We start from the raw sequence: 26,019 nt of genomic DNA, 5'->3' as shown, positions 1-26,019 counted from the left end.
ACCCAAGGCACATGACGGGCCAAGAGATTCAGAATGGTGATAATGACTATTACATTGCAAAATCAGCTATTAAAAACATGCCGAAAAATATCTGATGGATTTTTATTCTTTATAGAAGGAAGCAGAATGAATACTGCCTCCGAGTAGCATCACACCAACCTCACTTCAAGGTACCGGATGCTCACAACAGCTGCAATTACGCACCTAAGGACACCTTATAAACTCTCCTGGCTCTGCCTGTCTGAAAGTGGAAGGGCTTATCACATCAGGTTACGGCTTAGTCCCACACACAGACATCAAAGTGGTAATATTTTAAAGCTGATGGAGTAAAAATGACCACCGTGTAACTTTCTTCAGGAAGATGATGAATGGGAATCATCTCCAACCTTCCTGACTACAGGATGTACCACAAACAGAAACTCTTTCAGCTCTTAACAGCTACAGTCTACGCACAATATTTAAACATTCCCAAGATTGGTTTTCTGACGCAGAAGTCAAATGGCCCCTACGCTGTAAGGCTTCAGAGCAGGGTTAACAACCAAGCTGCCTACCAGGCACAGCCCCTGGACTGTAGTAATTCCTCAGCAAAGGAAGAAGTTGCTTAGGAAATGTTACATGGCATGGGCCAAAACCTTGCCCAGGATCATTTGGATAATTTGGCAGTATGGATAATAATGCTCAGATAACTGGGAATAAATACGCCTTGGCTCTGTTTAGTTTTACTACTGCAGACAAAACCAACATGTATTCTTGTTTCTCTGGGGATTAAAAAACAAACAAACACAAAATATTTCAGAAGTACCAGCACAAAACACAAATCATATCCTCAGCTGTTCACTGTGTACTGTGCTCACAAAAATAACTGTTACTTCCTTTGTCCCTTCATGCCAATTGCTCTGCCTGATTCCTAACCTGATTTCAAACCACTCCATTTAATTATCGCCTCCACTGCCAAAGACATGCACACACAACTTAAATTAGCACCATTTTTTTAAAATATCTGTAAAGGTACGAGGTATAAAGATGATATCCCCTTGATCAAAAGAGATGTAATCTTCAGGCTTGGATAGAGAGGGACTGAGTAAACAAGAATCAGTATTGTCTTTAGGGGTGCAGAGCCATAAGATAAAGAAACATGGATTTTTTCCAAAATAAGAATCACGAATGCAATACTCCTATTCCGAAGAGCAAAGCTAATACTAATATAAAAGTAGTCAGAAGACCTCTTGCAAGGCCCCAAGAAAACAGCATTTGAGCTTCTGAAAAGAGTGAGAGAAAGAGCTGTTATCTTCCCTCATCACGACTTTGATTAACCACAAGTTAGGGTTTTCACAGAACTACAGACTGGCTGAGGCTGGATGGGACCTGTGGAGGACATCTGGTCCAACCCCTGCTCAAGCGAAAGGAACCCAGGCCCATCTCCAGGCAGCTTCTGAAGGCCTCCAAGGAGGAGACCCCACAGCCTCCCTGGGCAGCCTGTGCCAGCGCTCACACAGCACAGAGGTGCTGCCTGGTGTCTTGATGGAACCTCTTGGGTTTCAGTTTGCGCCCACTGCCTCTTGTCCTGTTTATTTTCCAATTTTCTCGTCTTTTATTTCCCAAAATAATCTTACACAATGGGAATAATTTAGGAAGCTGAACTGAAGCAGTTACACCAGTAAACACGGATGGAGAACTACAATAGCACTGTGCAGATGTGTGCAATAAAATATTCTGGTGACAGACCACAGTTGTAGATTTGCAGGCAATGAACAGATCTTTAAAGAGCTACCTAATTTCCAGCTAACCACTATTACGTGAAATGTTGTCAGACATTTCGCAGGAAATCTAGATTATGACATTTCACTGTTGTTCAAGCAAGCAACTAACCAACAGCCTTCCAAAACCCAAAAGCTTTGTCAAAGTCTTAGCTTGTCTGGAGAAAAACTGATAAAGCTCTGACTGCATACAGAAAAGGACTACCGCAGCATAAACACGAAAATAACATCTGCAAGACAACAGAATTATTGTTTTTCAGGCAAACAGACGAAGCTTGCATAAGCCATCTAATTCCTGTGAAGGCCAGTAGTCGAGGAAGAGTCTAAAGCTAGTGTCAAGTGTCAGAAAGATAACCTCCTGTCAATCAATCAACTTTACACATCGTCCATTAGTCGAAGCAGAGGTAAATAAATAAATAAATAAGCAATCCTACAGTCTCACAGTGGGGCACACTGCAAAAAAGGGCTCCACACATGTTTCTCTGATCAAACTTTCCTTGGCTGTTAGTGAGAGGCTGAGGAGAGACACAAAGCCTCACTCAGCTCATGCGGAGAAGACTGCAGTCTCTTGGGAAGGGAGACACAACAGCTTTATCGCTTGCTTTCCTTGAACCTCCTCCGTAGACAGGACCAAGGCATGGTGTTCAGAATCTTGCATGTTTATCTTTTTGCTCTTTTCTCTGCCTTCAGAATGTAACTTTCATGGAAAATCCTAAAAAGGTATTAGTTTCCCTTCAAATTAAAACACCACCTAGTCTCTGAAATGGTGAGGACTATTTTTTTTTGTGTGTGTGTGAATTACTGGTAGCTTTAGATAACTTCTACCAAACTAAAATCAGTACATGCTGAAAAACATCCTCTTGGATTCCCACTCAAATTATTTTTACATATGAGAACTACACCGGTTTCGTTACAGTGCATATGACAGTAATTGCTAGATTCAGCACTGCAAAGTCTCCTTGTTGCCTCTTATCTAAACGCACAGCCTCACAGCCTTTTATATCTTTTAGTTTTGAACTGCTAATAAGAAAAATAAAAACTTTAAGCTTTTTGCTCTTCAGGACTCTTCTGTATTTCACTATCACACAATAAAAATTGAAATAAGACAGTTTTGTAGATCTTTATCTTGGTGAAAGCTCGCTGTAATAACCTTTCCAAAAAAAAACAAAGAGCCTGAAAATAGATGGTGACTATTGCCCTAAGATCACCCACAGTTTCTAAACATCTTCCAGAGCAGTTTGTAACAGATATTTGATAGTCACCATCTGCTTGAAAGTCTACTCTAGCTGGTCACTGTCCAGAGTTGGAGAACACTTGACAGCTAGGGCCTGAAACATAACTCCAGTCTCCTGCCCCCCAAAACAAGAAGAATTTTGCTGTGTGCTGTATTTTATTCAAAGAGCGGCTTTCACCGAGTGATCAAAAGCTGTCAAGGCAATAGCTTTAAATTATCAGAAAAAGGTCTAAACACAGCAGCTTTCCCCATGAATGACAGTTACTGTCATTGCTTTCTAGAAGAGGGAAAAGGAACAATGATGAAAAGGTGCAGCCTTGTCAAATTTTACACAGAAACAAGAAACTGAAGCAAAGTCAGCACGGGTATAACTGGGAGCTACGGAAATAGGAGATAACCACAAATGACAGCACATACAGGAGGCAGCAAGACAGCAGCTTTTCACATTTGTTTTAGGCAGGTGGAACCACCTAGGTAATCTGAGAAATCTTAGGTTTGGACTTGGTAAAATGCCAACCAGTGGGACCTCCTGCTAGAGAAGGTCAAGGGACACGACTGCTGTCACCCGATCAACTATATGGCTCCTCACAGGAGACGATATTTTTTTAAATTCTGCTCATTATCAGTGCACACGTGGAATGATTGAGCCCAACTCCAAATGCATTAAAACGTATCATTGCAAAAGTCTGTTATGTAAACTCAGACAAAGACATTTTAAGAGGGCAGTTTCAAAAGCCAACCTGGAGTCTTATCTTCAAAGATGAGAAAAAGTCTCTGATCTGAGGATGAAAGAGTTTTGGTTTTGTTTGTCCAAGCACTGCAGGTAATTATATTAACGTGAATCAAATGCTAGACCTGCTGACATTTAGATCCTGTCATGTTATACAGTACATCAAAAGAGCAAAAGACGGGACATAATGTGTAGCTCTAGAATTTAGGTAGTTATCTCGGAAAGATAATTATTAACTATTGTGGTAAACCTCGGGTGAAGTCATTATTGGAAAATGGGCAAATAAGATAGGGAGAGAGATTATTCTCCAAAGGTTATGTCAAAGGAATTACAAGCAAAACCAAACAGTGCAAAAAAATGAGCATAAAATTAAAATAATCATATATTCCCAGAGTAGCTGTATTTCTCAATGTTTAAATCATCATTCTTGTAAATTAACTCCAAGTTTCCAGAAGCCCAAACTTTTCAGGCAGCATCTCTCAGCCCCTTGAATAGAACTGGAAATAACTGCTTGTTCTAGGAAACCTCACTGATCCCATGAGCAACTCATGGAATCCAAGCACTTCCATCAGGCAGAGTCAATCTCAGTGATGACAGTGGTGTAAAGTTGGTTGGATGCAATTAGAGACCAAAAAGAGGTATTTAGAGAATTAAGATTAGTATATTAAAACGCCAAAAACAAAGTTCAGAAGACAAAATGGTTAATTTCACCTACCAGGCTGTTGAAAGATGCTTATATAGTGTTTAATCTGCAAACGCTGCACAGACATTAGTTATTTACTTGCTACAACCTGACTAAATGACAGGGAGGAAAATGAAAAGAAAAAAAAAAAAGCAAAGGCCCTAATGAGGGAGGGATTGAATAATATTAAAACCAATTATTCCTCTTCTGCTATTGAATAAGCAGGCGTATGTGACAGGCTTCATTCAAATATTAACAGCAGGCAAGAACAGCAAGCCAGCAGCCAGGAGAAGCACTGGTGTCCCAGGTTCACAGCCAGAGACTGCTCTTTATATGCAGACACCACAGTCTTTACTTGCTCTGTATTCCACCTTCAAGACAGTGCGAGTGTGAATTACCTACCAAGGTATGTATTTGGAAAAAATGCCTTGGTTACCCTATCATACCTTTCACATTGTACTAATGATGACAAAACCCCAAACATATTCCACAGCTGCTACACAGACACAAAAGGCTCTCATTTCAGGCACAATATCTGTTTCACCAGGCACTGGGCAGGTATGTTGTCAACACGCTACAGGCACCAGAGCCAACCACAGCCTCCTTAATAACAAACCTAAATACATTACACAAATGGGGTCACCTCTCTTACGCAGAGCAGAGCCTCATATCCTGTGAGAAAGAGCCCCAAAGGAGAAGAAGCTATCGCTTCAATCTATTTTCTGAGATTTCTCACACAGACATGACGACAGCACTCAAGGGCAACCTCATCCAGCCTCGTAAAGACAGCACAAGTACCAACACAATTATTTTACGGCCTTCATCTAGAAATATCCAGACCTTCAAAGCAGTTCTAGTGTGTTTCGATCTCAATCATTACGAATGTAATACTACATCACATCACCAACGTGCGTTACAGCGATCCACCCCAAAAGTATCGTGATAACCAAATGTCTTGACTCAGCTGTTTTCATATTTTAGAGTTAATGGAAGCAGTCCTGCCCTATTAATACTCCCTGTTACTGACTTGGTAAGCAGAAACTGTCAAAAATCCTTCCAAACAGACTGCAATCAACCCAAACCTGTGATTTTAAGTGACAGAATGAAGCTGGGATGACAATGTAACTTTCCTCAGAATGAAGCAGAATTAAGATGTCCCTAGAAAAACTCATGCATGTTACTTTTACTATGTTGATTGATAAACAAAGTGACAAATTTTTATTACATTGATATCACTTTCTAGTTTACATTCTGCTCTTAAGGTACAGCTGATAGTCGAACCAATACCAGGAAGGCTTGAGTACTTCAAGTCAGCTCTCTACACCTGAGAAGACAAAACAACTCTCAGCCTAAACATGTTTTGGTGATTGTCAGCTGGAAAAAGGAATGAGATCCTAAGAGCTTCAAATAATAAAGAAAAGCAAATACCAATCATGCCTTTCTTCACTCAAACTCAAGAAAAATTATGTACCAAAGAAATCAAATCCCGGTGTCAAATCATAGCAGCATAGCAAGTATTCCGAAGGATGAATTTGACCAGGACCTAACCTGAGCACAACGCACCTGCATGTGTATGCTTCTCTTTCTGACATACAAAGATGCAGCAACAGCAGAGTCACTCCCCACAGTGATGTCAAAGATGTTTTACTACATCTCCCATTCTGAAGTGATAAAACATCTATAAGTTTTCACCTGGGATAAGGAGCCTTGCAACAACAGGGAGGAAAGGGACTAGAGCATGAGGTGAACACATCTCCTCTCTTTTATTCACTTGGCAGCATGAAGCGAAGAAACAGCAGCTTTTCTGAGTGAACTCAAATAATGTATCAGGAGCTCACTACCCATGATTCGCCTTCACTATTTTTTTCAATTTATCAGATCATGGACAAAATCAAGTAAATCAAGTAAAAACAAGTTAATACATACCAGCAACCAGGGCCAAAGATAAGCTTCTTCATTAATAGTAGCTGGCCTCAACAGACTGGCCAGCCTCAAGAAAGTTTCCTCCTCAATTTCAAAGTGAGAAAAAAAAATATTTTTCAAAATCCAAAGCAAAAGTTGAACTCTGCAATTAACTGTAAGACTTTCAGTAGTTCTGTCAATCCTTCCCAGTCCATATAAACCCAGAGATTTGGCCAGCTGGGAGAAAGGTATTAGTTCTAAATCTGTATTTTGTTTAAGGAAGATTTTTTTTTTTTGAGAATACGTGAGTTCTTCTGGACCACGAGAAATTTATGACCTGACACCTCAGACAGCTTCTCTGATAAAACTCTGTGGAAAAAGAAATATAAAACTATTGACTTTACAAATAAATTGTCTGACAAGAAGGTTGTAAGTGGGTTACTCAGTAGTATCTTGATCTTTCCACGCCTATGAAGAAGGAAAAACTCTGTAAGATTACAAAAAACTCCTCGTAAGAGGACTAAGAGGTGAACTAGCAGAATAAATTTACTCCTACCTTCTTTTAAAATATAGCCAGCTCTGTTCGTATAGCTCATTTAACTCTGTGATCACTGACCTATCAAGACAGTATAAGTTAACCCAAGACACGTATCCAAGCAGGCTACTCAACCTGACCTAAGCCAAGGAATTAACAAAGGCAATATAAAAACACTCCTGAAAACAGTTTTCTAGAAAGTTCCAAACATTAAAGCAAGAAAGTCTGTACATATCTACAGCAAAGATCCATACAGAAAATGACTGCAAAAAAACTTGGCTTCTGCATTTCAGTAAGTTTTATCTTGTCTGGTTTTGTGTAGAAGTTATGGAAGGAGCATGCTAACACAGAAAACAGAAAAATAGCACAAAACGTAGATGGTGGTAGCAAGAGCAAGGCAGCTACGACCAAGACACAGTATACTCCACTATTCAAATACCCTGACTTCTGCAATACACACTTCTAGGTTCTCCACAGGAAAGCAAAAAGTCAGTCAGCAAAATTACTGAACTGGCTAGCTGGTTAATTTTTAATTAATGCTTTTATTAATACCGTCATTGCTGAAGGAACAATAATGCCTTTGAGAGAACCCCTGACTAAGAAGGAAAAGCTACTATTGATAATATTGACTACTCATTGTCCCAAGAAATACAGCTTTCATTTTTAAGCTCAGGCAGTGAGGACACACAGAGCCAGGTGTTAAAGCTTCATCTTCCCAGATCCCAGACTGCAACGTGCAGTTCTGGCTCTCCTACCTTCACACACAGGAACAGACAATGAAGTCACGAGATAAAAATCACAGAGAAACGTGCATTATGGGTGTCTCTAGCATGGGACGTTGCACTAAAAACGAATCCCAGAAAGATCTGCAGCTGTGGCCACACGGAATTGCCCTGGTAACACTGCAATGTTGGACGCCCGTTTTCATAACCCTCCTTCTGCAATCCTACTCAATCCTCCTCACATAACATTCTTCACATCCTTGAAGTGACAGACATATGCCAAGGACATGAAACACAACTGCACAACTTCTAGCTCTCACACACCTCTGCTAGTCATGTTGTCACAGGTCGGCTACAGCAGCTCGAAGGAGCCAGAGGAGCCCCTACTTTCAGAGGTGTTTTTTCCTTAAGGTGATCCCCTTTGAAGCGAAGGCAGATACCCCTGAGAGGTAGCATCAGCCAAGTCACAGAGGAGATGATAAAATGTCAGACTTCTGGCTGTACAAAATGGCAGTTGAACCCTGGCAAGGCGCCAAGTTGCTCAAACAGTGAATTGAGAAGTCCACAGGGCCATAATTATGATTAGCATAATAAGAGGGTGCTACAACAGCTACCTTGTTACTCTGAAGGGTCACAGAAAAATTATAACAAAGCAAAGTTTTAGGGAGGGACACAAAAGAAAACAATGACGTAGCTCGGAGGTTTTTAGCCGGAGTTTCTCCCATGCGTGAAGCGTGGCCCGGGAGAAAGTACAAAGACTGTTTAAGAGATCAGGCTCTGAATCAGGAGCAGCCAGCCATGCTAACAGAACTCCAACTTCTCTTCAACTTATAAAAGATCATACGAACAACGTGACACTGAAGACAAAAGGATTTCACCAGAAAAATAGGCTGCTTGTGTAAATTTGAATTAAATACGGGCACAATACAGTCAGTCAGGATTTTTTCCTTTCTAACTAAAAAAGGCTATTTTCTCTTTTTTTCAAATGAAACAGAAGAGATAAAAATAACAGAAATTTCACTGACAAAATTTGAACATTCTGGTATTCGCATTTTTTCATTTTGAATGTCATATAAGCAATATTTACAGAGCCATTGATTCATGCAATTAGCCAGCTGTCTGGGTGAAATTAATCAGTTATAACAAAAGTATTACACATCATCATTGATTTTCAGACTTAATGCTATATGGATATGAAAATCCATCTAGATTCATCACACTTTGTTCAGGAATTTATAGAAGAGATAAAGTTTAAACTCAAAAGTTCTTTTTGCAAACAGAAGAATAAGAATTTCCGTTGAAATCTGAATAGCGCAGAAGACACCGATTGAGAAATCTGCATATAAAAACCCACATATTTAGTAGGCACAATTTGGTCCCGACAAGCAGAAATGTTACTGTTTATACAGTCACTTCCATTTTTGATTATGCTGCTTCTGTTTTTCCTGTAAGACTTTTCCATTACCACAGATAGCACGAACTAAAAACGCTTCTTGCGAGGCAAGGTCAACTATTCCCATAGAAGGCAACCATACGCTGTATCCCAAGTGGCACTCACCAAGACAACCTAAGTTACAAGCTAATACTCCCATTAATATTTTCCATCTCATTTGTTATGATATGGTATCAGACAAAACATCAACTCAAGATCTGCCTTCTGGATTTTAGAGGCTAAAACAGCTGGACTTGTAAAAACCCTGCCCTGCTATCTTCCCCTTGATTTCTGATTCCCTATGTAAAATCCACAAAGTCAAGGGTTTTCTTCTGTCTCTAATAAAAATAAAATTCAACTCTTGATGCCTGTCTGTTGACTGACCTCTTTCTAAGCACCTTGTTCTACAGACAGGAAAAAAAGCCACCATTAGACTGTAATATACTTCTTTCAACTGCTATGACTTCCAACTGTAGGCATCCCCATAAGGGAAATATTCTACTTCTCACACACCAAAATATCTCTACTGTCATAAACCTTTCCTGACAGAAATATCTGGCAAATATGGTTTTAAATATGTTTTTTCTAGCTTTGCTATGTACACCAATGGACTTTAACACACATGGGTGCAAGCTAAGCTCAGGGCCATAAAGGTAAGGCACACATCCTAAATCTCATTTACGGTGTTCATTGTACACCATCACAACACCTAACTGAAACAATCTATCCTGTTAAAGTTTACCAACTGGTAGCACATTTCAGAATACAAATTCAGGGAAGTGCACACTGATTTTCCAATTAGGACAGCCACTTATCAAACCTGTCATCTTCATGTTAATAAACCTTTTATTTTAGATAACAACATCCATTTATTCCCCAGCAGCAGCTGTGTATCTGATGCAAGATGCTTATGAAGAAACATGAAAATAAGTGCCCCCCTTGCCCAGTAACTTCAGGTAAAAGACTATGGACAAAATAGTGAGAGGAAACAGATACGCTACTGTTTAATATTTTTTGGACAGAAGAAGCAAGAGAACATACTCTATTTGTCTTTCAAATGCAGATTCTAAAATGCTGACTTGTAGAGAATCTTAGCTCTGGATTTTGCTACTGCTCACATTTAAATGCATTACAATCACAAAACACATGTCAGCAAGTAGTGGAAAGCAACATCTGATACTATTTTATAGTACTGATAGTACTCTGATAGTAATGAAAAACTTCACAACTGATTGTTCTGCAACAAATATCTAACTGTTTTTAATGAAAGGACAAAACCAGGCTTTTTTTTTGTAATCTCCATCTCACCCATCCTGTAACTCAGAAAAAAATGACACATGACACAAACTAATCAACTGTCAGACTGAAATGTTCAAACTAGTAATCTCGACTTGTTCATTTATATATATATATATATATATATATATATGCTCATTAAAAAGAAAGGTAAGTCACTTACAGGACTGGATGAACAATCAGCTCTGGACTATATGATTTGATTACTGTTGCTGCATCTTTGGTACAAAACACATGCGATAAATCTGCACCCTAAGAAAGAAAAAAATACAAATAGAATCATCAATTCTGTACTTAATAACAACTTAGTCATTCCAAAGATTATTCAGTAAATACTTCATCTAAATTCCTACTTCTTGGTGGTTGAAGCAAACTTTTTGTATTTTGTCTATTTTGGCTTATCATACCATGCAATGTTTTGGAGAAAATTTATACCATTTTTTGCATCTACCTTCCAAAATATTTTTTTTCTGTTTCTCAACAAAAGGATGACCAGAAATACAGATCTTGAACTTTTACTCACTTGAGCATTGTTTCTCATTTCAGATTAGCAAAGACTAAAACAGCACGTGTACAATAGGAAAAAAAGGCAGGAGAACATAGTTGAACAAGAGATAAGCTGCACTAGAGAGGAAAAGTAATACCGTAATATACTTGCAAAATAGAGCTATAACAATCTACGAGTACTATTCCAGTCCTACCATTTTTACTCAACAGGCCAAATCCATAGCAGATAAAGGCTGGCACAATTTCAACAGGTTCCCTTCAGTTAAATAAAGCTGAGGAGTTTAGCCTCAAGCTCCCATTATGAACTAAAAAAATCCCAAGTACACTTAGTAAGCAGTGACCAGAAAGCCTCGTCTGCTGTTTGTCTTCCATGCTGCAATTTCACAAGGTTAAGGAAGTGTCTCCTCTGCTTTACTTCTACACATTTAATACTTCAAGCTTCTATGCAATTCTTAAATTTGACCCTATGGTTCATCCTATGCAGATGTAATGAGCTGTGACCAAGCAACTTCAACAGAGGACCTCCTAGTGTACTACTGTATTTGAACATAGTGAACAGAAAGCTGAGTGCTTTAGTATTTTATATAAGATTATTAAATGATATCATTTCAGTTTAAAATCCTTGAAGGACTGCATCTTTTGTGAGGAGAAGGGGAGAAATGCTTGCAGTGGGGGAGGAAATACCAGAATTGGTACATACTGAAACATGCCTTCAGAAATAAAAAACATACACGATGAAAAGGCAGTACTGAAAGTGCTGGTATACATATAGAATATGTGTATCTGAAAAGCATGTATATATTATGTAAGCATGATTTGTTTATATTTGTATAATCACAAATGTATTTCTGTAGTGTGCTGTAAATATATTTTTAGCCAGTTAATGTGTCACTAAAATCACTTCTAGGAAAAAAAAAAAAATTGGGAAACACTTCTGCTAGACCTTATAATGTAAATAAAACATGCTACTAAAAAAAATGCATTAAATTTAACCAACTACGGTCAGACTTATAGCACCCAAGAATTTTATTAGCCTAAAGCTCTAAGTTTTGAAAGAAAGTTACTTCATTCAACACACTTAGCAAGTACGGAAAAAAATTCTGAAGAATTCTGACTGCCACACTGAAAATGTAACTTTAAACACTATTCTAAAGATATTTGAGAATCTATTTCAGCAAGTTTTCAGATTTCCTTTCTGAGCCTCTGATGAAACAGTTCTCCCCTAAAATATTCCGGTTTTTGACTTATCTCTAACTTTACCTTGTACAGAGGAAATACTTCCAAAAAACAGCAAGTGACACACAAAATATTTCTACAAATCCAGAACTAAGAATTTTCTTTGTTAAATAGAAGACCTTTTAGAACTCCAATTTCAAATACAGCACAGAGCAAATGCCTTTTAAAAATGGCGCTAAGCCAACATAACTGATGAAAAGTTCTTTTTGGATTGGTAGAGAACACGTACCGCTTTGAGAGCTGTAATTGCAGCAAAATATGGTGCTCCCGTGTATCTAGAATGAAATACAATTTAGGTTAGGAAGCACATTCATGAGGTTAGATAATCTGGAAATCACTCTGCCATAATGAAGTCTCAAATTCAAGGGCAAATCAAAAAAAAAAAAAAAAAGCTCTCTCTTTTGTTTGCTGTCACAGACAGACAAAATCCTGCAATACTGAAGCCAATCTCAAACCTTGCTTTGATTTGAGAGGAGCCAGGATTTCACCTTAGACACCTGATCTTTTCACAGATATATTTATAAAGATCATGCCATAAAAAGCAAACTCTTCTCAGACAATCATCTTAAAGAGTTTGGAGACAAACAAAACAATAGTTGAGCACTGCTTGCAAGCCAAGTCTGGGATCCATGACCTAGATCGATCCCATCTGGTTTTAGATGCTTAACTGAAGTACCTAAACTGGGACCACAGTTGTCCAGAATTCTCTTTATGAAGACTGAAAAGAGGAATATGGGCAGAATCATCCTCCAGAGGTGCCTACTTCTGCAAAGAGATAAGAATCTAAGCCCATTAGACCAACAGGGAAACTAACTCCTGGCTAATCAACCTAGCTACAACATAGCACATTTTTGCTCTTTATAATATGTTTATTAATGGCAGATCTCCAGCAGCAGATCTCTTTTACAGAAGATGCCACCTCTACTTCAAAAGGGGAAAACGAAAAACAGGAAGGTGTAGTCGGTGCAGTCGTTCATGCAAAGTATTGTGCAGATTACTGAAAGTGGCCAAGAAACAGAATAGAGGTTCTATTTCTTGGTCAGTACAACATTTAACTGATGTACACTGTATTTCTTTTTTTTTTTTTCAAAACATACTATTTCTATCACTCCAAAACATCATAAATCAGGATATTGATAGAATCTAGTAAACACCACAATTCAGCAAAACAAATAGCTCACAGTAACACAACATTCTATTCCTCATTTAAGAGATCCAGTTCCCAAGATACCAAAATACAACAAAAATCAGCTGTGCCACTGTCTTAGTCTATTCTATAACCTCATCATGCAATGGGAAAAGACATTAATACTGAAAGTAAAGTGCTAGGGTGGTCAAAAAAGACTGAAAGGGTAGACACAGACACAAACTGCACTCTAAGTTTCAATCACATTCATCACCAAAGTTTTGCATCACAACCTTGCGGCAACATGCTCTTTCATAAGCATGCATGGTCATGATGATGGACTAGTAAAGCCCTCTAGAAAATTCTCCTGTTTTAAATGCAAGGCAAGCTTGAACATCTTCCAGAAGCAGTAATAATATCCACAGCCTCTTGGAAACAACACCCAGATTTCTGTTTAACTTACTCTTGACATCCTCCAACAATGCCTATACGTCCATCTTGACCTTTATGCCTCTTTCCTGTTAGAGGAGGGATAACGTTGCGCACCAGTTGAAAAATATTCTCCATATCCTTCAGAGTGTGTGTTCGGTGCAGTGAAAAAGTTCTCTCTATAACTGAAAAAGAAGGAAAGTCTTACTGTAAAATATGTTCTTTTTTTAAACTAACATGAGCATTTAAGTACTCACACACAAATAAAATCACTCAAAGATATACAAACTGATGTACTTGTAAAAACTGAAAGCATTACCACCTAAAAGCCTTTAAAACACCGAGTAACTAAGGAAGGTGATCATTTTTAAAATGAATTTAGGGTCTGAGGCGGAGAACATTCTCACTGCTCACAGTACTAACTTAGAGCTCAAGTACAGAGAGAAACAACAGCCCAGAATAGTTATATGCACGCTTTGCAGCTTAGAACTATCGTCAATCTGAAATCGCTTCCATAATTACGCTCAACTGAAATAGGTACGCTCAGTAAGGACTAAGCACATCCAGACACGGAGCAAGCACAGAACAGCTAAAACCACACTTTATATTTATACCCTACCTTATTTTCACTTCCCCTTTAAAGACTTCCACATCTCAGCAGAATCAGGGCCTAACTCACTGCTCTTATTTTGGCAGGTGGCTACGAAGCATAATGAAAAGTCTTTCTGCAAAACTGTAATCCATTGCACTAGATGCAGCAAGCATTACAAAAATAACACAAGCAAGTTTTAGCTGTAACGCAGCTACTGATCTCTGCTGCAAGGTTACATCTGACACTACATATTAAAACAGCTATACGCTCTGAACGCTGTATGCTCAAATTACTGTTCAAAAGACTATGACAACTTAGAAGAAAAAAGTATTTCAATAATTACAACTAATGCAAATTAAAGTTTACCTATCATGGGACAAAACAGAAGACCAGTACTTACATCAATGATGTTTTAACTATAAATCGCAGTAAATACACTAAAAGAATAAACTCTTGTATTTCAACAAAACTCATTTACTGTACAAGTCTGTTGAGAAGAGTGGTTTATTTAAACGTTAATATTTTACTCCTTCACTTTATCCATGTTTCTTTTATTCTTTTTTTTTTTTTTTTTTTTTACAGATCTCCAAAATATATTCCAAGGAACTGCTGAATATTAATAGATAATTACATAAAAAATAGGTCCCACAATAGTCCTAATTTCCACTTGTATAAAATTTAGTAATCCCACCCATGGAGAAGAAAGAAGAAAAAAAAGATGTGCCAGAAAATTTGGACATAAAAATGCAAAAAAAAGTAATAAGCAAGAAAACTCTGTATCTGCGCGCTATCAGCAGAAAGCATCTTTTTCTCCATCCTTCACAAAATCTAAACCTAAACCAGACACACTAATCATCAGCAATAAAATGCTTTAGTGTTCAATAATAATAAATACTCCTTGCTGATCTTTTGCTTCTAAAATTCTCCTATAATACAGGCATTCTGTTTCCACTGAGGTAAAAAAAAAATATATATATATACACATTCACTTCGTTTTGGATTACGGCCAATATAGCATTGCAGCAACCCCTAGTAAAACAAAACACTCATCTCCTCTGGAAACAGGGCAGATTAATTTCTTTAAATCACACCTCATACATTAACTGGTTTTCAACCACACATTAAACATACATATCGTACACCTTAGGAGGACTTGAGAAACTCCTCTGTTCCTTTGTTGCTGATTTTTGTTCATTTGTAAATATAAAGCGATTATGTAATAAACAAAAGAAAACTGAATTACGCTGAAAGAAATTCTTTGTGGAGCCCTACATTTACCTACATAAACACTAAGGCATATTTAGCTATCAACAACTGCAATCCTAACTCCTTAGAAGATGTGTTGCCCGAAGCTTCATTTTTAACATTTTATTACAAACGCTTTGTTACACCTTCACCATTTGAAAGATTAGAAACCTGAGTTTCTCATTACTACGGTTAAATATACATAAAGCATTTTTGCACAGCGTATTACAGCTGTACAACCTGTATGGTGAAATCCAGCAGGAGAAACTAGACTGCAGTTTCGATCCCATACAAATAATAAAACTCCTTCAACTTTTCGCAAAAAACATTTTAGAAGTAATGGTAAAGCCTTGTAGGTACCATCACCCCAGTTGAGAACCTCAAATGACTTCCTTGGAGATTTTCTAAAGCACTTTAGGTTTTCTTTCCTTTAAAAGTAAAAGCAGCATTTAAAACACAAAAATCCATAACCATGCTGTAATTTATCAACTGAAGTCTTTTGACATAGAGGATTGCTACTGACCAACTATCTGATCAAGAAGAAACACAACAGAGTCACCTAGCCTAAACCCCTACAGGCCTGAACACCCAGTTCCCGATCCATTTTACAGGGAAATGCCCGAATATTTAATGTAGAACTGAAAAGGTTTCAAGATCCTCTCAAGAATCAGAGTGTGCCTTTTAGGTTCTGATGTGCGGGATTATTATTCAATGCTGTGGGTTTGGGTGTTTTTTTTTTCTTTTCAAACCACAATTTCTCTTTCCAGCAGTGTGAAACTCAGAATTAAAACAGAACGAGACTTGTTTCAAGACAGCAGGCTACAACCACCGGGTCCCAAGCTGACTCTGGTTTCAGCGCTGACAGAATACCGGTTTTCCTCCTGCCCATCAAGTCTACCTCCACATACAAAGAGACTATGATAAAGATAAACGACACAGAACCACAGAGCTTAGAAGTCTGTTAATGAATGCTAACATCTGATTATCAGCTTCTGGTCCACACGTAAGTTACAGAAGAAAAGGTCTGTGCATAAACACCAAGTCTAGAGTTCTCACTTTGCCTTTTTCTCTAACATAAATTCAGGTCCCCAAAGAATTTATAGATGAACTGGTATAGAATAATAATATATGCCAGTATTTCCACCTTGTACTGTGTCTACTACAGTAACATGGTGTTTAATTAAAAGATAGGATTCAGAATACATATTTAAAGAAATTTATTTTAAGGCTGGACTTTAACATTTGACTTACTTGAGAGTAAGCAAAATTCAAGTCTTTTCCCAACCCTGGAAAAATGTATGCGTATCCTTAATTTCACACACTGAGTTAGTCCTGTTAATTTCAATAGCAGCAGAATTTCTGCTACAACATACCTGTTTCCACATAGTTTTCAGCAAACATACTACTTGTCTTTTATATATAAAACTTCTCCTAACTTCGTTTTACGGACATGTAAACGTGGAAAGAACTCCCTGATGTTTACAGGGTTTTAAAAGTGTTATTTCACTCAGAGTTTGTTATAACTAACAAATCTGTGTTATATAATCAGTACAATGGTGCAAGTGACAATTTCGTTTTACATCAGACAGACACCTTCACCACGGTATTAAATAGTTCCAACTACCTTTTATTTTGAAAAGCTGCTTACTAACAGGGCTTTCACATAGAACCTTTAAAAAAACATAGCTTTTATTTATGCTATAGAAGGAAGTACCTATCGGTGGAGAAAGTGCTGCTGTCACAGCATTATAATTAAAGTTATCCCCATATGAGCGATGGTTTGCCCTCTGAGGTGGACTCGCTGGTATAGATTGTGACCTTTGTGATACCGTAGAAGAAATTCCTGCCAACATCTGTCCCAACATCTGTAACATCTGGAGCTCTCGAGCATGCTCAGCTTCACGACGCTTGTCCTCAATTTTGAGCCTCTGCTCTTCGTATCTGTAAAATTTCTCTTCTGTATCCACGCTCTGTTGCAGGAATTTTTCCATCATTTTATCCAACGTTAAATTTGCATGGCGTTTTTTTGATCTTTTGGGCTGATTGAGAGGTGGAGTAACAGTAGGAGCGCTTATTTCTTTAAAGCCTAAAACAAGAAGAGAGAGGATTATTTTTCTGAAGGACTAAGAAGAAAGCACCAAAAAAATCTCCCTACGAGATGCGGACCTAACGTGTCACTAAGTTATTATTCTTCCTCAGTGAGAACTGTAATTATTTCAGATATTTGTATTTCAGAGTACCAAAGCAAAAAACCTCAAGCTTCTACAAAGTCGTAAAGGTAGCACGAAAATCACGCAGACGTCTTTTAATTGTTGTAGTACTAATCTTCAACAATGGGATTCTTTTTGATCTTGTAAAAAGGTTTAAGTGAAGGCTATTAAACAGTATAGGCTCATTTGTGCATTGCAGGTAATTACATTAATCTAAATTGAGTTTCAGTCTGTTGGCATTCTGGATTTGCATTTCAAAAGAACATTAGTGTAAACAACCCTTTGATGGGGTTTATGTGTAAAAAGAAGGTTGGTTAAACGTCAACCAATTGGCTGATTCCTCAGTGATGTCAACTGCTGAAGACAGGTTCACGTTTGTATTAAAAACATGGCATTAATCTAGATTCAAAACAAACAAATAACGCTGCCCCCCCACCTCCACGACACACATACAGAGCTGGGGGAAAAGAACGAGATAGGAAGGGGCAGGCTTTATCTAAAGACTTCTCCTGTCTGCCAGCCTGCTGAAGTTGGAAGCAGGGTTTCTGAAACAACCCAAGCAGTTAATTACGTAAAAGCTACCCCTAGCTTTCTGGCCCGTTTCTGCAACAATAAGCAGATTTTTCAGGTATTATCTTCATCGTCATCGTAATACTGCTTAACAGGACCGCACGTAAGCCGAAGGGAACGGGAAAATCCTCCGGCGAGAGGCGCTACCTGACGCCTCGCCTCATCCCCGCTTCCAGTTGGCTTCCCCCTGCTCAACCCCAACAAAACCTCCTCTCCGCAGGGCCTCCATCCCAGCGGCATTTCCCACCTGCTCCCCTCCCGGGCACCCTTGGAGGAGGGGAGGCGGCGGATTTGGGAGCGATGCAGAAGCGGCCGGAGGGGAGGCCGCCCGCTACTCACCGTCGCCCGGCGGCACCGGGATGGCGAAGGGCGGACACTCCACCTTGATGGGGTGGTCGGCGTACGAGGAGCACTCCCCGGAGTCCTCGGTGAAGTTGTCGCGGGGGGACTCCAGCTCGGCGTCCTCGTCCAGCTCCGTGTCGACCTCGCGGCTGTTGTGCGGCGTGCCCGGCGTGGGCGGCCCGCCGAGGGGACCCACGGGCTGGGGGCCGTCGGGCAGCGGGGCGGCGGGGGGCTCGGGGGCTCCGTCGGGGCCCCCCCTGCAGCTGAGGATGCGGTCCATCTCGTCGTAGTACTTGCAGATCTTGCGGGCGTGCCCGTTCTTCTTCAGCCCGTCCCGGGCCTGGTAGTACTGCCGCTTGAGGCCCTTGATGCGGATGCGGCACTGCTCCGGGGTGCGCTCGAAGCCCAGCTCGGCCAGGCGGCACGCCACGTCCCGGTACACATGGCTGTTCCGAAAGTTGCCGTCCAGCGCCGACTGCACGTCCGCCTCGCCCCAGATCTCCAGCAGCGCCCGCGTCTCCAGGTCCGACCAGAGGAAGCCCCGCGTGTTCGTGATCATCCTCGGCCGGCCGGGGTCACTGCAATGGCCGCGCACCGGGGAGAGGGAGGGACGGGAGGGGAAGGCAGGGAGAGGGAGGGACGGAGGGGAGGAGGGAGGGGGCTCAGTGCCCGCTCGCCGCTCTCCCAGGGGGCGCCTGCACCAGCCCCGGCCCGGGAAGCGCCGGGGAGCCGAGCCCCGGGACCCGCATCCCAGCCCGGGCCGCCGCCCGCACGCAAAACTTTTCCCGGCGCCGCCGCTGCGGTCACCTGCAAATGGGGGGGTGGGGGGGAGGGGGGTTGAAAGGGGAGGGGGGGATAAAAAATAAAAATAAAATAAAAACCCCTCCCCCGCCGCTCGCTCGCTCGCCCTCCGCCGAGAACAACGAGGAGAGAAAGGACGCGCCGCCGCTCCCCCGCCCCGGGCTCCTCCGGGAGCAGCAGCAGGACGGCGGCGCTGCCTGCACTTGGAGGCCCTGCTCGTGGCAGCGCCTCCCTCCTCCTCCTCCTCCTCCTCCCCCCGTTCCTCCCCCCCTCCCGCCGCAGTGGAGCGCGGTCCCTGCACGCCCCCGCAGGCAGCGCGGCGACCCGCTGCCCGCACGGGCACAGACGCCCCGACACACCCCCAGCCCCTTGCACACCCCCAGCCCCTTGCACACGCACACACCGGGGTGCCCGCGGGCACACGCGCGCCCCCCGCTTTGTGCCGCCCCCCCCCCCCCCAGCCCAGCAGGTGAGCGGGCGCAGCGCTGCCCTCCCGCTCCGACCCGCGGGGCGCAGCCGCTGCGGGGACGCTCACACCGCCCCGTCCCCGCGTCCTCCCCCGGGGGGAGGCCGCGCCGCGCCGTGCCCCGCTCCCCCCTTACCTCGCCGCAGCGCGGGGCTGCCGCCAGCCGCCGCCGCCGCCGAGCGCGCAGGCAAGCGGCGCACCCAACTCATGGGCTCGGCTTCCGCCTCCGCGCCGCGCCGGGGCCGAGCCGTGCCGGGCAGGGCAGGGCAGGGCCGGCCTACGCGGGCGCCCCAGCCCGGCTCCGCTCCGCGCCTCCCCGCGGCGCCCCGCGGCCATCCTGCCCCCCGCCGGCGGCAGCCAATGGCGGCGCGGGCCCGCGCTGAGGTGGCGGCGGCGCCGGTAATGGCCGCCCGCGGCCCGCTCGCAGGCCGCCGCCTCGGGGTGGGCTCCAGTGATCGCGGCTGAGGCGACCTCGGGTTGCCTCCTCCGCCCGCCGGCAATTAAAAACGCTGCGGAATTACCGTTTTTATTTATGGCTGCCAGCCTTTGGAAGCTCCTCGCCACCCTCATCTCACCGGGCTTTTCGAGCAAACCTCCGATTTGGGAGCGTGATATATGGCGAAGTTTCTATCTATATCCCAGACACGTCATCTTAGAGCAGTATTCTTGTAATATTTTCTTTAAAACGCACCAAAGCCGGTGGAAATACCCACTAGTGTTCATCTCTGGTCCTACAGCACCTACATAGTGCAATACATCAAAATACAAGAAAAACTGAAATTTTTAGGCACGAGATACCTGAAACATTGAAGCTCAAAATAGTCCTAATTTCTGCCCTACGCTTCTGGGTATTTCCAGCAAGACTGTTGTTTAATTTCTCAGAAAAGCTTCTGGCCTAATTAGAAGTAAGATATCAACGTCTCAATCAATATTTTGCTAGGATAAAGACAGACAACATTGTCTTTTACGTGTTTTTTTTTTCTTTATATAAGGATGTGGACAAAAAATCTGCCAGATTTGCCTGGACCAAACCCAAACAAATGATTTGTGCCCTTCAGCTTTGGAGGCATCATTTTAAAAAGCCGTGCTGTCTGCAAACTGCAAGACAGACGACCTGGGCTTTTAATAATCCAGATTGAACAGTAACACAGGTACCGAAGCAGAAACTTGGATGCCTGACAAGCTCACTGTCAAGTTTTAATTTGTTTGCTGAAAAGTTACTCTTCTATAGGTTCTGGTATCTGATACGATTTTAAAACTAATACCGGGCCAGTGAAACTTGCCTTGTATTCAGTCAGCACAAGTAATGCTTTTTATCCTTTGGTTGTTTGACTGTACTGCAACCTAAAAGATAGATTTGATGGCTAATCATGTTTAGCTTTCACATGAATTCTAGCCCCAAAAAGAATTACCAGACTGTTGAACACCACATTTCTTACACTCATGTTTTGATACCAACTAGAAGGATGAAGACCAAGTAGATTTCCTGTAACTCCAGCACCGATTTAATGTCCGGGAAAGAGGGGGAAATGAACAATGAAGATGTCTGTTTTGATCCCATCAAGTATTTCTAGCTCCACCAAAAATACGTTTTGTGCCCCGCAAAAGAGAGAGGAAGAAAGATATAATTGTAATGTTGTTTTTCGTTGTCTTCTCTGGTTTCCTTTGTAGCAGTTTTGTGGAATCGGTGATGTTTCTGGGACCCAATTCTCAATTAAAGTGTAGAAGAAAACCTAAAGGTATCTATGTGCTTCCTGTATGTCAACTTTGTTTAGGCTGTTATATACCACCCTTAACATCAACTAATCTAGTCTCACCATACTTCAACTGTACATTAGCAAACGCAAGTGTAAAACCTTAGGGCAAAACTTTGCCACTCTTCCAATGTTCTACTACTCTGCATCTAACTCTAGTTAGATTATTTTCATATTGTACTGGCTGCCGTTTCTATACCTTGTACAGTGTAAATCCATAACTACTAGTGCCATCTCTGAGCGCAGCATCAGGACTGTTACTTAACTGGGGAATGAGGCAGGGAAAAAGAGCCATTTATAGAACTACAGAAGATAAAAGGTAGGTGAGGCAAGAGTTCACATGTCCAACAGAGAGAAAATGCAACTAAAAGAGGCACTGATTTCTTTAGGTAAATACTGTGCTTTTTTTTACTGAGTTCCTTTTCTGACTGGGCTGTCCATTTGTCTGCATGTTCATCTCTCACATGAAGGGAGGCAATGACTGTGCAAACTTCCCTTTCATACTTTGGACTAAAATCCTTCTTGCTTCATTGCTTGTTTCTCTGTTGCTGGCCCCTAGCTCTTGATGTCAGCTTTCAGTTCCAGCATTTTACCCATTTTGTAGCTGCACTGTCACCGCAACATAGCTTCCTCACTAGTGGAATAATTACTGCAAAGGAAAGCTGTACATCATTGGCCTACCTGAGAATTTCCTACTCCTGCCAAAGCAGACAAGCAATTTGAAGTTTTACTTAGTAGTAGGTGGCCACGGTCGCTGACAGCAGTTGCTTGCTGGGAACAGAATGTATATACGTAGATGGGGTGAAATATGGGCTGTAAGCTAGATGTACAGACCCCCAGATAGCGATCACTCTGGACCATTTTTCTCATCTGCAGGCTCCTGCTGAATCTCCATTCACAACTGCTTTCTGTTTCAGATCACTTTGTGCCTGCTCAGTCCTTGCCACTCATTTGGATTGTGCAATCCTGCCTGCCCAAGCCATTCCAAGGTGAACGTGGACAGCAGATGGCAACAACAGAGCTTGCGACATCCTTTGATTGCATTCTCCATTCAAATAAATGTCAACCTGTATTGCAATCACCGTTTTAGGTCAGAAAGCATATCCATGTTAATAACTGCAACAGAAGGTTTAATTGTTTGTGTGGAGTGAGGGAATGGAGGAACTCAGAAGTAGTAATTAGCTTGGAGCTACCCATAAAGTGTGACCTAAGATTTTTGTTGTTGGAATGGGAATGTGGAGGCACTTTTCACCGTGAAAAAGGTGAAAAAGTCAAAAGTCTTTATTTCATCTGAATGTTTACCTAGTTAAATATTAGGGTTGGAATTGATAGTAGTAATGGAGAAGGCAGTAACGGTGTAGGTGTTAAGATAAAGAAATAAGGGGGCAATTCTGCAGGTGTTATGATCAGTTAAATTTACTGCCATGAAAGTGAGTGGAATGAGCATGTTTTACAATAAATGTTGTGGTTTTCTTAGTACAGGACAAAATAGATTTTTATACAATTTAATTTTAGTCTCTTAGTTTTGATGTCTCTCTAGGCTGCAAAGAAACTAAATGTTTTTAGTTGAATAAGACAACCTGAAGCTACAATTATTCCTGGCACTATACTTCTGTGCATTCTTATATTCAGGAGAGAGGACAGCAGCAAAGTATTACTGACAAGCACTTACTAAAACACAACATACTTTGGTTTGCCTGTAACATTCACTAAACAGGAATGTCACATGGCCTGAAGAATGGAAAGGAAACTGTAAATGGGAACAAATATACCCACACTCGATTAAACAGTTTGTAATAATTTAGTCTCTACAGTTTCAGTAATTCTTCATATTTTTTACAAGACTGGTACAGATATTTAGACATATTGAGTATGATAACATTTTGAATCCCATGCATCACTAGATAATTTTTGTTTTATACAAAGTGGACAGTAAGAACTTTTCATTTTGCTAAGTGTTAATGGTGAAAAAAGCAGGTAACAAGGAAACTGTAAAGAGAGTATTTCTGTTTTGTCCTCTTAGAGCAGTAAATAAGAATGACCTATGCACTGCAGTAAAAGTGAAGATGTTTTTTGTGGGCTCACCCAACTGATTCAAAAAAGTTCCTGATACCTGGTGCAAACAAGCATACATACAGTTGCATGACTCTTAAGCAACATCCAAAAAGTTAAAACAGTTTCTTTTGGTAGCCTTCTATCATGGGGTTACAACATTTGTGGATAAGGGACAGGCAACTGTCATAATCTACCTGGACTTGCGCAAAGCATTTCACACTGTCCTGCACCACATCCTTGTCTCTAAATTGGACAGACATGGATTTGATGGATGGACCACTCAGTGGGTAAGGAATTGGCTGGATGGTCGCACTCAAAGAGCTGTGGTTAATAATTGCCTGGATGGTCGCACTCAAAGAGCTGTGGTTAATGGCTTGATGTCCGGGTGGAGACCAGCGATGTGGTGCTCTTCAGTGTGGGAGTGTGGCCATGGGGGTCGACAAGCACCATGGTTGGTGATAACATCGGACTCTTAACGATGAGGCCATCAGGAATGTAAAGAGTTTAGAAGAAACAAAGAAGGGCGATTCAGGAGATGCCTTGCTGTCTTGGACTGCTGATTCTCCAGCAGTTAAGACATCGAAGTTGCTGGGTGTTTGCTGTTGCCGTCAAAGTTGTTGACCAATGAATAGTTAGTGGAAAAGTACTGCTGTGGGGCGAATGGTATAAGCAGGGAGCCTGTCCTCAGTAAGGGAGTTGAAGATATGTCCTCAGTAAAGAGAGTTGACGTTATGTCATCAATAAAGTGGTAGCAGTTACTGATCCTTAAAGAACCCTGGTGTCCGTGCCACACTTCAGGGGTCAGTACTGGGACCTGTGCTCTTTAACATCTTTGTTGGTGACATGGACAGTGGGACTTAGTGCACCCTGGGCAAGTTTGCTGATGACACCAAGCTGTGGGGTGCAGTCAGCACGCAGGAGGGAAGGGATGCTGCCGTGAGGGACCTGGGCAGGCTTGAGAGGTGGGCCTGTGCAAACCTCATGAAGTTCAACAAGGCCAAGTGCAAAGTCCTGCACTGGGGCCTGGACAATCCCAAGCTCAAATACAGGCTGGGCAGGGAATGGATAGAGAGCAGCCCTGAGGAGAAGGACCTGGGGGTACTGGGAGACTCAACATGAGCCGGCAATGTGCACCTGCAGCCCAGAAGGCCAGCCACATCCTGGGCTGCATCCAAAGCAGTGTGGCCAGCAGGGTGAGGGAGGTGATTCTCCCCCTCTGCCTTGCTTTTGTGAGACCCCACCTGGAGCCCTGCGTTCAGCTCTGGGGCCCCCAGCACAAGAAGAGCACGGGAGTATAAGTACGAGTCCAGAGGAGGTCCATGAAGATGATCAGGGCCTGGAGCACCTCTCCTGTGAAGACAGGCTGAGGGAGTTGGGGTTGTTCAGCCTGGAGAAGAGAAGGCTCTGGGGAGACCTTACAGAGGCCTTCCAGTACCTAAAGGGGCCTACAGGAAAGCTGGGGAGGGACTGTTTGTCAGGGAGCGGAGTGATAGGACAAGGGGGAATGGCTTTAAACTAAAAGAGGGTAGGTTTTGTTTGGAAGGGACCTTAAAAATCACCCAGTTCCAACCCCCCTGCCATGGGCAGGGACACCTCCCACTAAGATCAGTTTGCTCAGGGCCTTGTCCAACCTGGTTTTGAACATCTTCAAGGATGGGTCATCCACAGCTTCTCTGGGAAACCTGTGCCAGTGCCCCTCCACCCTCTCAGTGAAGAATTTCCTCCTAACATCTCTTCTTCAGGCTGAGCTTGATAGCTTTGCTTGGGTATTGTCTTATCAATTGTACATACATGAAAGTAAACCCCTTGCACAAAACACAGCTTTCTGCTTCTTTGAGAGAGACACAGATACTCAAAATGATGGACAGATTTGTAAAGTATAAATTGGTTTTACTTTAACTGACACATTTCACTTCAGCCTGGGAAACACATAGTATATATTGAACATAACTGCTAGAAGAAGACTACATGCTGTATCCACAAAGGGATTTGAACGCTGAAAGGTTCCTCTTTCAGGTACCTTGCTTTCCTTCCCCCCCCCCCCCCCCCCCCCCCCCCCGTAATATATTGCTAGTCATCTCACACATCCAGCATATCAAATTTAGTGGTGTCCCCAGGTGTTCCTGGAGACTTTGTAGTAGCTTTCCCCATAATGCCCTAAACCTTGCATTTGTTGTCAGTCGCAGATTGCTGCATGCCATGGGTGTCTTTGCCTCCAGCTGCTTCTGGAGCTCTGCATAATCTTGTTGCTCAAAGGGAAAAGCTGTAGTTCTCTTTTCCATCTATGAGAGCTCTTCAGGTTACATATTCCTGAGATCTCATATATGGAAAATATACTCCAGTCCTCAATATGTCTTCTCTTCAGTATACAAGTATATTATAATTTAGAACGTGTA

The 26,019-nt window shown here is 42.0% G+C and overlaps 1 protein-coding gene and 1 long non-coding RNA gene across 4 annotated transcripts in view; one reads left to right on the top strand and one right to left on the bottom strand.

Annotated features, from left to right (window-relative positions):
* Positions 1–20,322, bottom strand: part of NAXD (NAD(P)HX dehydratase) — a 49,111-nt gene extending 28,789 nt beyond the window's left edge. The window contains exons 1-6 of one of the 3 annotated variants that reach the window (XR_014580501.1): positions 19,951–20,150; positions 18,545–19,354; positions 17,140–17,511; positions 13,623–13,773; positions 12,263–12,308; positions 10,454–10,542 (exon numbers count right to left, since the gene is read on the bottom strand). Coding sequence is in view for 2 of the 3 variants with exons in the window: in XM_083826094.1 (XP_083682220.1) it covers positions 10,454–10,542; positions 12,263–12,308; positions 13,623–13,773; positions 17,140–17,511; positions 18,545–19,354; positions 19,951–20,023 (1,541 nt within the window). In the remaining variant the exon portion in view is untranslated. Of the gene's footprint in view, positions 1–10,453; positions 10,543–12,262; positions 12,309–13,622; positions 13,774–17,139; positions 17,512–18,544; positions 19,355–19,950 lie in introns of all 3 variants that reach the window. The other 2 variants (XM_083826095.1, XM_083826094.1) reach the window with 2 other exon arrangements.
* Positions 20,323–20,393: 71 nt separating this feature from the next.
* LOC310895215 lies at positions 20,394–25,657 on the top strand. Its single transcript, XR_014580543.1, has 3 exons — positions 20,394–20,965; positions 21,486–21,553; positions 22,486–25,657. It is a non-coding gene; the product is annotated as an uncharacterized lncRNA (long non-coding RNA).
* Positions 25,658–26,019: the final 362 nt, after the last annotated feature.

Source organism: Anser anser, assembly GCF_964211835.1.
Source record: "Anser anser genome assembly, chromosome: 1".
Lineage (NCBI taxonomy): Eukaryota > Metazoa > Chordata > Aves > Anseriformes > Anatidae > Anser > Anser anser.
This window is presented reverse-complemented; position numbering and strand designations above follow the sequence as displayed.